At 37.8% G+C, this 15,639-nt stretch overlaps 1 protein-coding gene across 1 annotated transcript in view; it reads left to right on the plus strand.

Moving 5' to 3' along the window:
- The window catches only part of Plscr5 (phospholipid scramblase family member 5), a 23,062-nt gene extending 8,843 nt beyond the window's left edge, over window positions 1-14,219 (plus strand). Inside the window, exons 3-9 of the mRNA XM_031343978.1 lie at window positions 2,837-3,021; window positions 8,085-8,127; window positions 9,010-9,230; window positions 9,636-9,797; window positions 11,537-11,698; window positions 13,538-13,620; window positions 13,707-14,219. Coding sequence (XP_031199838.1) covers window positions 2,837-3,021; window positions 8,085-8,127; window positions 9,010-9,230; window positions 9,636-9,797; window positions 11,537-11,698; window positions 13,538-13,576 — 812 coding nt within the window. The 3' untranslated portion in view covers window positions 13,577-13,620; window positions 13,707-14,219. The remainder of the gene's footprint in view (window positions 1-2,836; window positions 3,022-8,084; window positions 8,128-9,009; window positions 9,231-9,635; window positions 9,798-11,536; window positions 11,699-13,537; window positions 13,621-13,706) is intronic.
- The last annotated feature ends 1,420 nt before the right edge of the window (window positions 14,220-15,639 follow it).

Below are 15,639 nucleotides of genomic sequence, written 5' to 3' on the forward strand. Positions count from 1 at the left end.
AAAAAAAAAAAAAAAAAAAAAAAAAATGCAGCTATTGCTAATGAGCTCCCCAATGATTTTTTTTAAAAATTATTTTGTTTATTGACATTCCAGCTGTTGCCCTCCTCCCAGTACCCCATCCCACATTTCTTCATCCCATTCCTTCTTCCTCTTGCCTCTGAGAGGGTGCTCCATGTCCTACCACCAGGTCTCCCTCTTCACTGGGGCCTCAAGTCTTTCAAAGATGAGGTGCATCTTCTCCCACTGAGGCCAGATCAGGCAGTCCTCTGCTGTATATGTGCCGAGGGCCTTGGACCAGCTTATGCATGCTGCCTGGTTGTTGGCTCAGTCTCTGGGAGCTTCATGGGGTCCTGGTATGTTGAAACTGCTGGTTTTCCTACGGGGTCTCTCTCCCTTTCAGCTTCTTCAATCCTTCCCCTAATTCAGCTATAGGGGTCCCCGACTTCAGCCTAATGGTTGGGTGTAAATATCTGCTTCTGTTTCAGTCAGCTGCTGATAGGACCTCTTAGAGGGCAGCCATCCTAGGTTCCTGTCTGTAAACACATCACAGCATCATTAATAGTGTCAGGCCTTGGTGCCCCCCACCATGAGATCAATACCATCCCACACCCTACAGCCTCCCTGCCTCTCAGTAGGTTGGCAGTAACCAGGGGCACAGGTGAGACTCCTGTCCAAATACCCACATTCCTCTCTGATTTTAAGATAGTTTTACATAATCTTCCTGGTCTTGAGGTTTTCCCATTGGAATGCCCTCCCAGGGTCTTTTCCTAAGAATAGGATATATTATCCCCTTCCTTTGTGTCTGTCTCAGAGGTCGGGGCAATTCTGGAGGGATCGTTGTGGGACACCAACTGCTGCAGCCTTATAACTTAGAAGCTCTATTAGAGTGGGGCCAAAGGACAAGTTTCTTCATTTGTTTAATCCTCAAGCAAGTCCTGTACAGATCTCAAATGCCACAGACAAATGCAATGCAAACATAGCAACTCGACATCAATATTAATAGAAACCCAGTCAGTTCCTACAACCTTAGGGGTAAATAAATAAACGAGTCATCTGGCAATTGCCCCTCATTAACACTTCCTGTATGCACAAGCTTAACAAGCTTGTCATTACTAGAATCAATTTATTCCTTTGTCCAAAGGGCCATTCATCTGGTGTCTGTGTTCCTTCATCCCCGTACAGACTATGCTTGGGTTTTCTTAATGATGGGAGTTTATTATCTCAGGAAGAATCCCAGTACATTTTAAAACTGTATTTGTGATTTAAAGATGCAGAGAAACACTCAAATACAGAAAATTCATAAATCTAGTACCATTGCAGAAATAAGACTATTTTAATTTGTTGCTAAATATTTACATAGCACCCCAATTTTGCTATATGTTCAACAAGAACAATCACATCTTATACAGTTGTTATTAATTTATTCTTTATATCCAGAACTGATTCCTTTACCTCATTCATGTGTACATGTTACCTAACATTATTTCTGTCAGTGATGAACCACATAGACCATGGTTCATAAAATGCTCTTGCCTAATGATGCCAGACTCTGTTTAGTTTTTTAAGCACACTCCATGACCTTCCCACAGCCATGAAATCTCCTAATGATTGATAAAGTCTCAAAAATTTTCATATTGTTAAGTAACATGATGTTTAACTGTACTTACTTTCATAATGAACCCTATTACATTTGAAAAAAAAGAGAACTAAGTCATTCACTTTGTTATGAACCAACAGCTAAGCTAAAGAGACACAATGTTGACAAACTACGTATATTTATAAAACCTTGACACTCTGTGAGGATGAGAACCGGAAACACTGGTGGTCTATGGAAAAAAGCACAGTATCTAATGAGGGAGATTACACAATGAATAGGGAAACAGTAGAAGAGAGCTATGGTTTAGATTTTTAGATGAAGATTCTCATGCTTGGGGCTTATGCATAATATCCCATAGATGGATGCATAATAAATAGGAAATTTACAGGTTTCAAGGTGAAGTGACTGAAATTAAAGCATATCTACTGGCAGCAATATTGGAATTGGCTGATATTTCTAAACTAACAAAGTGACCTTCGCGTATTTCTATAATTATGCTAAGACACTCACAGAAAATTTGTGAGCTTCCTCAAACTTAAGCAGTTTAAGCAGTGAGTGTTCCAAGGACACCCCCATACCATTAGGACTATTAGCTTTACCTGGGATCTCATCAAAATGCAACTCTGCAAACCTCCTACCCTAATTTCTGAATCGCTAACTGCAGAGAGGCCCAACGCCTATTTAATAGGTCCCTCAGGTGGTTCTCATGAAAGCTGAAGTGTATGATTCAAGGTGAGACTAAAAAATATTAGACAACGTGTCTTCATAAAAGAAAAGGCAGCCCCATAATATCCAAAGAAGGGAAACTATGGCTTAAGAGGTAGTCAAAATTAACAGGAAAAATTCAAGTCTAAGGCTATGCTTTTATGAGTACAGGCTAGCAAGGGCCTATTACCATTTATTTTGCTTTTGTGAGCTATATGATTCTTCATCTTGTAAAAAAAAAAAAAAAATGCTACTTGTACAATGTGTTTACGGCTCAATTATTTAAGCCAAGTTATTCAACTACTTCTCCTGGAAATCACAGCATTCTATGTTCCTTCTTCCCTGGCTGAGGGCACTGAATAGAAAAAAAAAGAGGAAAATGTACCAAAATGAGAGATGTCAGCCAAGGGACAAACTGACATCAAATTTTTAAAAAAAAAAAAAGAAAGAAAAAGAAAAAGAAAGAAATATTACATAAAAGCAAAAGCAAACTGAACTTTAAACACACACCAAGCTATTTATTTTCTCTTGCAGATTCACAGAGGCAAAAGCCTAAAGGTCTGCCTGCTTTTCTTCCTAGAGCTACAACCCCAGAGGAGAACTCTCAGGAGGCTCCTTCCAGTCCCAGGAAAGAAGCAAGGCAGCGGCCTGATGTCTCTCCGCCAAGCGGTTTCATGCCAACAGCCACTCTCCCTCCCGGTCTAGAGTATTTAAGCCAGGTTTGCATGCTTTCCGCTTCTTCTAGTGTGCTTTCTTTAAAAGCAAGTCAAACTCAGTTTCTTGGTTTTCAACCCGTAATTTAATGAAGTACAGAATTCATGAAAATCATGACATTATAAAATACTGATTTTATTGATTTCTACTATTAAGTAAGTATTGTATTCCGCTCTATTACCACCTATCCTTATATACTTGGCACAGTGGGAAGACTAAACGGTCTTGACTTTGGCATGTAACGCATTTATTGGCCTTCAGTTCATGGCTCAAGTTCTGGAGATAGACATTCTCAAGGAACTATCAGACAAAGCCACGTACAGCTATTAAATTAAGAACATTTGTTGAGCACTTGTTATAGTCAAGGCTCATAAGAAGCATAACATCTATCCCCTGTCACTCAAACATTTTTAAGTTAATGATCAAACAAAAAAAGAATGGTGATTTATTAAGGGCAAAGCAGTGTACAAAAGCCAGGAAAACACGCATCTCTAAAGGAGAAGGCAGTTGTGGAGGCTTCTGCAAAGAGTTGAAGACTTTTCAACAGATCTCAAAAGTAGTGTGAAAGTCGAAGGGAAAGCGAGTTCTGTCTTCTGACGTTTGTGAATCTCCAGGCCATCTTGCTTTGAATGATTGATCATATCTCTACTAGGTATAGTTGCTGTGTAGTCTCAGCAGAATGGACAGCAGCACTTGCTTCAAGCCTTGTAATATCTCTGTCACATGGCAAATAAGTAGCCAATGATGTTTACATATGGGTATATTGTTGTCTTATCAGATTATTCCACACAAGATTAAAAAGACTCTTACACTAATATTGGAATGTCAGCACATATGCCACCAGACTTGCCTGTCTGGCATTCCTTCAAACATAAAGGCTATCTCTTTTATCAAAATCAAATCTCTGTGTTAATTCCCTTAAGGTACAAGAGTTTTCTGTTATGCCTGATAGGGTTTAAGCTGCATGTAGCATATGTTGCTGGGAAAATGTTTACAACTGCAGATGCCTTCTCCAGAAACCCCCTGGCAGACAAATGTTCTATAGAGACTGGCGAGCGCAGGAGGCTAGGAAAAGGAGCTGGAAAAGCTAACCTACCATCTTCCATCTGCAAAAAGGATCAGCTGTAATAGCTGACTAGAGTTGATTAACTGCTGCAAGCTGTTTGGGACTGTTGTCAGACAAGATTTTGCCAAATATAAAAGTGATATACCAGCGCCAGAGGGCTGGAGTTTGATGATCCCATATGGCCACCACATATTCTTCATCCACCCATGAATGATGACACACCATGGCCAGATGCTTGACATGGATACGTGTCCTAGTGTTCAATAAATAGACTTAGGACCTCATGAGCTTCTGTTTTAAACACAGTACATTTTCTTAAAACATACCTTCGCCCAATATTTTTCAGAAAAATGCTGTAAATTGTTAATATTTTACTTCTAAGGGGCATAACTTACTCATTTTCTACTAAAAGAATATGGCTAACTTTAAGCCTGTATGTACAAAAAGATGAGGGGGCATTTATTTTCTATTAAATGACTTTGTGTTAACTTCTTATTGAAAATATATTTTTTCCTCACAAAGTATATCTGATTATGGTTTTTCCCACCCTCTACTCCTCCAAGTTCCATTCTATTCCCCCACCCTTCTGTATCTGCCCCCTTTATGCTCTTCCTTAGAAAACTAACAGTCTTCTAAGGGATTATAATTCAATATGATATGATACATTATATGACATGATAAAAAAAAAAACATAGGAATTTGGAAAAAAAACAAACAGAAAGAAAAGAGCCTAAGAGAAGGTACAAGAAACAGAGACACACTCATTCACATACTCAAGAATCTCGTTAAAAAAAAATTAAACTGAAAGTCATATCATATTCACAAAGGAGATATTATATGTATGTACACACACACACATACACACAAACTCACACACACACACACGTTTTTAAAGGAGGAAATCCCTGACAGGACATGTTAGACAAGGAACCTCCAAAGACTCCATTGAGTTCATATTCTGTTGGCCATCTACTGCTGGGCATGCCGCCTACCCTTAAGAGTAGTTTATTTCCTCAGTGAGACTCCCTTGGAGGAAACTAGATTTTGATTGGCAAGTGACTATCAATTGGAGAACACTTCTAGGTTAGGGTTGGGGACATGGGTCTAATTCTCCTTTGAGCTCCAGGGCACCAGCTGGTGCAGGCCTATGCAGGCCCTGAGCACACTGCTTCAGTCTTTGCATTCCTATGTGTGTTAGACCTGTTGATTTAGGGGGCTTGTTTTCTTGGTGTTGTCTATCTCCTCCGGCTTTTATACTCTTTCTGTTTCCTCCTCAATAGGGATCCCTGAGCCCTGAGCAGAGGGATTTGATGGAGATATCCCATTTAGGGCTGAATATTCCAAGGTCTCTTACTCTCTGCATGTCTGGCTGTGGGTCTCTTCTGTGTTTGTTCCCACTTGCTGCAGGAAGAACTTCTCTGATGATGGCTATTAAGGAACTGATCTGACCAAATCAGAATGCCATTAGGACTCACTTTATTGCTCTGTTTTTTTTTTTTTTTCTTTAAGAACAGTAGTATTTGGTTTTACCTTAGGTCCCTGGGCTATCTAGTCTCAAGTTCTTAGTCACCCAAGACGATGGGTTCTTACCTTATACTCAGACCCTGTAATCCTGCCCTCAGGGATCCATTGCTAATTTGATTCTTCTCAGAGCTAATAACCACATTCTTTCTGAAGTTGCTTCCCCTTCTTTGCTCACATCTCTCCATTTTCTGCAAGGAAACAGAACTCCTGCCATACATTCAGAATTTACTCCCCTTAAAGATGGAAATTTTAATTGTTAGTTCTGATTAAATGAGGATTTTAGAGTGGGACCCTAATTTCGTAGGGTTGTGGTCCTATTTAAAATAGAATGAAAGGAACCCCTTTCTCTGCCATGGAGAGATTTGGTGAGTAGGCGACTGCTTACAGTTCAGAAAAATCCTTTAAAAACTGAGCAGCCAGACCCTCTGACGTGGACCTCTGTTAAGCCACCTGGTCCTTGCCACTTATTTGTGGCATACTGAGCAAATCAATACAGCTTTTTAAACAATATCTTCAGTAGGCATCCAGCCCTGGTTGTCATGTAAACTGTTTGTGATTCGGCTGCTCTACACCCATTAGCAATTCTGAGCTCATGGTATAGAATACATACATCCTCCGATATATATCAAGTCCCAATGTCATTGGCTTTTGTTGTGTCTTGATTCCAGGACTGTAAGGAGGTTCCGTTACCATTCATTTCCAGCACTCTTCTAGTTTTAAGGGTCTTATTGGATAACCTAGGTTGGCCTGAAATTTGTTTTGTAGTTCAGGCTATCAAGTTCACAATCCTGTCTCGGCCTCCCTAGTTCTAAGATTACAGGTGTATCCTAACATGCTCTGCTTGTTTTAGGTCTGTTCAATTTACAACAAATGACCGTGACTGTTCTTAACAAAATAAATACTAAGCAGTCAAAAAAAAAAAAAGATGCTTTGTCGTCATTGTTCATATGACTTTAGAGTATCTCAAGTTATAAAATGATTTCCATTAGAAATATTTACCTTTTTAAAAGAGCCCACATTGTATTTTTTTCATCAGTAATAAGACAAAAAAAGAGGTAATAAGACAAAAAAAAAAGAGGAAACGTTCCACCTCACCTCAGGATATACAAGGAAAATGAAAGAACAAAACACAACCTCAAATTTCCTGGAGTTGTGGATTGACAATCAATACCATCCTTTACCAAAAATTGCCTTGTCTTAAAGATTCCTGCCAACTTTACATATATGATTAGAGAATACAGTGAAAACAACTTCAAGGTTGGATTTAAAATGAAGTATTAGAAATGCAGCGATCAGCACTTCATTCAGTAAAGGCTCACGATTTGGCTTTTGCGGAGCTAGGAGTAGGGAGGATTAAACTACAAATACAAACAAATGAAGCTGCTCTAAAATGGTAAGAGAGCTTGGGGGTAATGGCAATCCACTGTAAAACCTAGCAACGTGAGTTCCATCCACAGAGTCCACAGAAAGAATAGAAACAACCCATAAAATGTGTCCTCTAACTACCGCATGGGCACTGTGCTATGCGGAACATACATCACGCGCACAAACACACCTAATAACAGCCAATAAATTCCTGAGCAGCAATTTGAGTTACATACTTCATTTTTAATTTCCTAGGCCAAAAGTTGGGGCTGATATTTGATAGCAAAACACTTTCTCTGCTTCAGTGGACTTTCTGTTGGTGTCTGAAAGCTTTCTGTTTTCCTTGATCTGAGAATTAGAGTAAGAATTAGAAGTACTTATAAAATATCATCTTTCAGCTTAAACAGATATTTATTCCAGGAAAGCACGGTGCCACCTGAAGGAGTCAGTGGGAAAAGAAGCTGGGTGCCCAGTACTCATCCCATGGCTTCATTTCCTCAAAAAAGATGTGAGGACATTTTTAAATGTCTTCTCCAGGCTCGATAGATGCCCCAGTGTAGGAGAATCTAGGGCAGGGAGGCAGGAGTGGGTGGGTCTGTGGAGGAACACCCTCATAGAAGCAGGAGGAGGGGGGAATGGGATAGGGGTTTTCTGGGAGGGAGGAAACTGAGTAAGGAGATAACACTTGAAATGTAAAAATAAATAAAAAATAAAATAAAATGTCTTCTCCATTATTGTTCCCACATAATTTTAAAATATCCTCCGAATAGTTTGTAGTCTCAGCTCCTTTTTCATTTTCACACAGCATAAACACTCTTGCTCTTCTTGCTATTGGCACTTCTGCCTTTGGACTTTAATAAGAGTTCTGTAAATTATTAGCTGAGCAATAACATTTGATGAAGACAGCTCACTCATCTTATAAACCAGGCATGACCCCAAAGAAGAATTATAGGGTCATGATTTGAGTAATGAATTCTTCCTTAACTAATTTGGTCTTTTTTCCTTTATACATGGTGAGTGTTCAAAACGTTTTTATAACAATGGCAGGCTTCATGTTGCATAGTAAAGGCAGTGGCAGGATGTTTTTCACTTCCTTTGCTTCATCCTTTGCAGCTGGACCTGATAATCATCCATCAGCAGGTGGAACTTCTTGGGAGTAAGTGCATCAGATTCCGCATTGATTAAAACTTCTGAAAAGGCTTTAATGTTTAGAAGATTCCTTACATCTAAAATGTCAGAACCAATGTATAGAATTAGATCAATGGTTGTTAGACCTATTCTCAAACCAAACCTAAATTTATTAATTTTAGAGAAAGGGTAAGTATGAAAATAAGTCTTTGATAACAGAGACATTTAAATTTTAATAAATGTAATCTTAAAGGGATAAGCAATCATTAATATCCCATGGATATTAATCACTAAAATTTCTTAACATTCTAATAAGGGAAATCACAGTTGAGGGCATATTAAAATTTAATCAACACAAATGCTATTGTTTTATTGCTTCCCAACTGACTCACCAAAATATGCACACAATTTATCCATAAGAAAATGTGTAATGGTGATTAGCTTTATTTCAAATTGCTTGAGTGCTTTCGGTTTATAAGATCCTCTATTACTCCAGTATATGTCAGAATTAAAGTGGTTGACCAGTATTACTACTGTGGGTGTTAAGAGAAATTGTAGATACAGTAATAAACGCCACTGTGAATTGTCCCAATAACTTGCAGAAAAATAATAGGGTTATTATCTGAGTAATGAGTCCATCCCCACACAAGTTGTTCTTTGCTTGAAAGGTGGTGGAACATGTTTGTTCACAGTTCTAGAATAAATTTAGCTGTTAGTTTTGGCCCCAGAGTTTGCTTTGATTCCTGAGGCTATGCCATCAAAGTTTAGAACATGGAAACAGACGTGTGTGAACCTGAGACTATCAGCTCGGTAACTCCGCCATGACTCTATGTTCTATTAATACTCCTTGACTTTTGACGAGTGGTGATACCAATCAAAGCATGTCTTCATAAGATGTGTTTCACGATAGTGATCCTCGGCACTGAGACCTCCAACAAATATGAGATCAAAAACAGCTTGGGACAAAGAATTTACTTTGCAGTGGAAGAAAGCATCTGTTTTAATCGTAATGTGTGTTCCACGCTGCGAGCCTGCATCCTGAGGATCACAGACAACTCGGGTCGAGAGGTGATTACAGTGAACAGGCCCCTAAGGTGTAACAGCTGCTGGTGCCCTTGCTACCTCCAAGAGGTTGGTCACTGCCCCTCAGCATCTTTTCTTTTCAAGATTATTCCTTTAAGTGGCACTCATCTGGAACTACAAGACATTTTCCATTCTGCAGAATACACATACACATACATACACACACACATATGCATGCATATATAGGTGTATGTGCTAAATATATTAGTGAAATGAATTTTTATCATTTCCATGACAAAATACAAAATCTCAAAGGAAATCATCACTTTTCACCCTAATACAAAATGTCAGAAGAAAACACTGCTTTGCCTCCTAGAATGTATATGTATAATGGCTTTTATAATACAACAGTTATTTCATAGCAAATATTGTATAGATGTATGTTGATATTCTTCTGTGATTAGTTAATTATAACTGTAGAAAATATGATTTTATTACTATTTTATCTTACAGCTAGAAATCCAAGCCCCTCCTGGTACTATAGTTGGTTATGTTGCACAGAAGTGGGACCCCTTTCAGCCCAAATTTACAATCCAAAATGCAAGCAAAGAAGATATTTTGAAAATCGTTGGTCCTTGTGCAACCTGTGGCTGTTTTGGCGATGTGGACTTTGAGGTATGAGTGGCAAAGAAAGTTTTGCTTAGGTCCTGAGTTCTTGCAATGCAATTCAATTTATAAATCATCAAGATCATAATGTACCCCTTAAATACATCTTAAGAATTACATATTAGCATAATACTCTAATAAATCCTTTTTCCATTCTTATCCTAATAGCCATTACTCCAGAGATTCTAAGACCATAGGATTTCACGCTCTTTGTCATAGATCACTGCACATATTATTAATAAGAAGCATTAACAAATTAAATAAGAATTATAAAATTAAAATTCTTGGCGTATTTTCTAAATACACTGATAAATTTCTACATCTCTTTACCTAAATCCGTAAGTCTCTTGTTATTTTTAAGTCTTTAAGCATCAGACACATATATGTATATGAGACAATATCTTATATATTGTGATTGTTAAAAATCATGGTAGTCCTATATTTGGTGAAGTTGATTCATAGAGAGTTAAAGCAGCTGTGGTACAGAAAGAATATATATGTTATCTTTGCCTTTTCTGTTGACCTGCTTGGATGGACATTTAACCCCATTCAGGTTTCATTTCAAAAGCATACTCCACTAGAGTGTCACTATATAAAGCTATGTATGTAAGACTTGCTAAGTTTGTTTCATAAAATAATGTACTCATAGGTTTAGGGAACTGAATATTAACATGAACCATTGCAAATTTAGCCTGTAACTGCATATGCTCTTGCAACAGATTATCCTGAATGTAAATCAAAGGCAGGGAGAATTTACATTTAAAGCATCTGTTTTCATTATTCAAACATATCCCACCTATGTCTGTTTTCACAACTTCTGAAGGAGTCTCTAGACATCAAGGATACAGACTCTGTCCTAAGCCTAGTATTTGGAAAGGATGTCACACACCTTCTTAACACTATGATTGGGTAGATTTTAACATTAGGGTTTAGCTATTCGTGCTATAGCTATATCCTAAGAAACTTTCCCTATTTTCTATTTTCTATCACCATGCAGAAAGTGAAGCTCTACATTAGATGATAAACAGGATAAAGAAATAAAATGTTGATAAGTCAGATGTAGATCTCCCGTTTAATAGGCATGGTAGACTTCAATGTCAGACTAACGTCAGTCCTCTCTTTATACACTAGCTCAAAGTGACTTATAATACTTAGGACTGCTTGGAAGGGAATGAGTTAACAAAGATCTGAGTATAACATAAAAATGTGGTTTGACAATGTATTATTTTTAAAAGTTTTAATAATTACATAACTGATAAGGTTCTAAAGTTTATTATACCTAGAAATAATTCATTCAAATAATTTTAAATACCTGTGTGCATGTAAGCACATGCATACACACAGTATATGTATTTTCCATACATATTTTATAATAGCAAATTCTGGTTTAAAATCCGAATATAGGTAAAGACATTACCTTCCTTCAGGCTTAACTATATAACTAAGAGATGCAGGTGCTGCCATCTTGTGGCTGTCTGGTCTTAATTATTTACTCCATCTGCATAGAAAATGAAAACAGACTATAATGGTCCAGAAACTGTAGTAGCCTGAAGTTTTTGACTACTGTGGAGGTAAATGTTCACACACAGGAGCAAACAACATAGGGTCACCACTTGGGGGTGGTGAATAATATAGTGGTTCAAAGTCATCATGAGAAAAACATACCAAGAAATGTCAACCATCTTTATTTATCTGCAATATCATGCCTATCTGTTATTATTATTGTTATCATTATTAATTTTGCAAAGGTAAAAACTGTTGATGAAAAGGTGACAATTGGGAAGATCTCCAAGTACTGGTCGGGATTTGTCAATAATGTGTTCACAAACGCTGACAACTTTGGGATCCACGTTCCTGCAGATCTCGACGTGACACTCAAAGCAGCAATGATTGGTGCTTGCTTTCTCCTTGTAAGTTTGACCTAAGCTGCATGGGTGAGTTTTGCCCTTACAAGCCAGACTGTACAGAGCAGATCCTTCTCCACACAGTCTTGACCTGCAGGGGCTGCTTTATGCACAGAGGCATTTTAAGATATGCTCATCCTCCTTTGAAAATCAGAATTTAGAGGTTTATGTTTTACTCATGCTGGGAACACAGGAGTCAAGTAACACCTTTGCCAAAATGTTTGACTAGCTCCTGCCTAAGGTCTCCCCCATCATGAACATTTTGAACTCACAGAATCCAGTGGGTGTTTTTTGGTGTTTTTTTGGAGTTGGTTTTTTTTTTTTTTTTTTTTTTTTTCGGTTTTTCGAGATAGGGTTTCTCTGTTTACCCCTGGCTGTCCTGAAACTCATTCTGTAGACCAGACTGGCCTCAAACTCAGAAATCTACCTGCCTTTGCCTCCCAAGTGCTGGGATTAAAAGCATGCGCCACCACTGCCAGCTTTTGTTTTATTATTTTTTTAAGCAAACCAAAACCTTTCTCTTGCTTCTATTGTTCAGGATTTCAGATCTCAAGCCTAACAATTACTTCATTCTATGCTGCTGTTGAATGAAGTCAGCCCCATTTACTGTGTCCACTTAGTAAAAAACATTAACTGAAAGTAATTCCATAGTTTAGTCTTTGGTGGTCACAGAAAGTTGAGCATAAACACCAAATATTTATCCTATTCCCCACTCTCATTCATAATAATTCATCACTTCCTGCTTACCTTTCCCATTTTTGGTCATCCCACACTTCAGCATTAACCTTTCAACACACACACATACACAAACATTTACACATATACACACATACACACACACACACAAAGACAAGTACATACAGAGGCATACACTGACACACGCATAGAAAAACACATTCTCACATGAACACACGTTCACATACCCTGCCTCTTGGGTGTTCGTTAGATCTTTCTGATCAAGTCTTTCACTTATTTTCATATTAAAATTTTCATCTGTCATCTTCTCTACTCACCTCCTTGGCCAACAAGCTGCTGCCAAAATGGTATTGGCAAACAATAGCTGTTTCCAGAACAGAAACCTTTGTGATTTTTCTGTTCATTTATTTTCAGAAACCTTCTAAATATTTGTGTTTTCACAAGTGTGTTTCCCATCCTTGCCTCACACACTTATCAGTGTGACATGGAAGGTTGATTAGATCCCACTCAGTGTATAATAATATCATAAAATCTCTGCATGACATACATGCAAGCTTGTAGGTTCTCAGCTCTTACCTGGATACACCAAGCCAGTGCCTGAACACCACATTGAAAGAGTCCTCTGTGCTCAATAAACTCAAATGAAGGCTGATCTAGATAGTTCCCCGGTTCTATGAATGAGCAACTTTTAAACTCTAGCAACTAAGAGACTCAGATACTTAACTGACAATAGAAACAACTCCCACCAATTTTGTGAAATCATAACCTTATGAAACCTTGGCAATTTCCCCTGATGTGTTTTGAGACTGCTTCTCAAATGTATCTTAAGGTAAATTACAAACATTTTGAAGATGATGCCTTCTTCCTCTGCCTTATGTTTACAATTGAATTTTATAGATTGATCACCCTAAAATTTTGATTGGTGCTATTTGGATTACTTACTTTTTAGTTGTTTTACATACTTATAATTCAACATGTGAGAATCATGAACCTTAAAACATAGTTTTTATTCTTCCAATAAATCATGCATTGCTGAAACACCACTGGGAACATCGTAGCTTCACATCATCAAAGCCTGCATGTCAAGCTCTTGATCCTAATTGTTGCCGCTTTTATAAATTTATTCATATTCAGTTTATTTATTTGTAGGATTTTATGTTCTTTGAACATTCGCTTGCTGGATTATAACAAGCACGATGACGAAAACAATAAAATATGCAACATGCATTTCAGTAAGTAAAAGGCAAGTTTAAATGATCTTCTCCCTTTGAAGATGTCTATGTTTGACACTATCTAATTCTTTTTCATTTTCTTCTAGATGTCCCTTGGGCTCTGAGTTTCATTTCTGAATGGTCTGAGTGTTAAATTTTTTGTATAACTAAATGTTAATTATTATATTTATTAAAACACAGTTTAATGAGACAATTACCTGGTTGTGAATGCATGATAGCTAAATACGCAATTACTAGCGTGAGTCCAAGGTTACCGTGAGAGATTACCATTCTCTTTTTATTCTTTTGAAGTTTCTGCAATAGGAAGCATGAAAGATGAGAGCTAAGGCTCGCAGCGTCACTGATGGGAATTCAGTGTTTAGAGAACACTTTGAAGTGTTGCTGGTACTGCGGGTGCTTACTAATCAAAAGGTTTGACTTTCGAAAGTATCTTTTCAAAAGTACCTCCTTTTGACTTTCTTAATTTTATTTCTTTTTTTTAAAAAAATTTCTCCTATATTCTTAATGAATTAAAGAATAAGCATTATTGCATTATTTTATAACACACTTTTTATATTCTCCGAGAGAGAATCTCACATTTCTGAGACTATTTTAATTTTCTTATTGTAGTAAATATATTTCACTTATATTGGGAAAGTTGGAGACTGGGTAAATAATATGTGTAAGGATCTGAAGGAAGATGGATAGCTTCCATTTGTTCAACTAGCAGAGACACAATCATATTCCATAAGGTAATTAACTAAAGCACTGAGCAGATTCATGCCAGAAATTTAAATAGCCATATAGATAGACTCTAAATTAGCGAAAGCAGTCTTCTCTGTCAGGATTCTATCTAACTACTATGAGGTCTCTGCCAGTTAAGGCATCTGAGACTTCAAAATGACAAATAAAAAAAAACAAACAAACAAAAGCAAAAGAGTCAGACCTGAGTCCCTGCAGCAGTGCAGAAGTCAGAACACACAGTAAATGGAACCAGATCAGAATTAACACCATGCCGGGGAGTACTCCTGATTCCCACACCCCACGTTTCCATAGGTCTCCAAAGCTCTGCAGTCAGCCTCCTTCTCCTGAACATCCTAAACAGGGCTGAACTGGGGAATAAATGTTCAAATACATGAACCTATGGGGGACATTCTCATCCACAACCCCCTTGCCACACTATGCTACAAAATCATATCCCATCTCAACCTCATCCCCGCCAAAGAAACTTCTTACTTGGACTAAAGCTGGTGTGCAGTCTCTGATTGATCTTCAGTAATTTTATTAAAGATATCTCACATTGTCTTGCTGATATACATACTTTTGCAAATATCAGTCTTTGTTTGATTAAATGTGTTACCCAGTGAAATGATAAGTTATCAAATCAGATCTCTCCAAGAAGGGCTAGAATTTTGTATTTCCAGACCCAGGAAGGAAAGTAATTCAGTATAAATAAACAGAGCTGTTCATTTAAACATAGAGGAAAAGAACTCAGCAAGAGATAAGAGCATTTACAAAATAGGATTCTTTGCTAATTGAAAAAGGAAAGCACAAAGTCTGTGAGTCAAACATGGTTGGCAAGTCTGATAAATACAGGAAGACTGGGGCTGGAGTGTCGTCATCAAGTGGAGGCCAATGCCAATAGGTTCTAACAGAGCACTCTTTGTAACCCATAAGACCTTGAAACAAAAATCTAAAGCCTTCCTATGATCCACCAGTATTTCTCCATGAAGGAGAAGTTCTAACTGGTGCATGAATTTGTACTTATAATCTTGGACTTGGGAAACAGGAGAACCGGAAGTTTGAAGCAAATGTATTACAGAAAACTCAAGACGACCTATGTCAATCATCAAAACAGTACCATAATCATCAAAATAGATAGGGAGATGCAAATATGGAACTCCTCCAGTGGACTCCAGGCAGAGAGCATAACAGCCATGTCACTATTGCACAAGTAGTCACAAGTTGCCTAGCAGACAGGGGCTGTAGTTTGTCCACTTTACAACTACTGGTCCCTTTTCTCCCCCAGCAGCCTTCATG

The sequence above is a fragment of the Mastomys coucha genome, unplaced genomic scaffold, assembly GCF_008632895.1.
Source record: "Mastomys coucha isolate ucsf_1 unplaced genomic scaffold, UCSF_Mcou_1 pScaffold23, whole genome shotgun sequence".
Classification (NCBI taxonomy): Eukaryota; Metazoa; Chordata; class Mammalia; order Rodentia; family Muridae; genus Mastomys; species Mastomys coucha.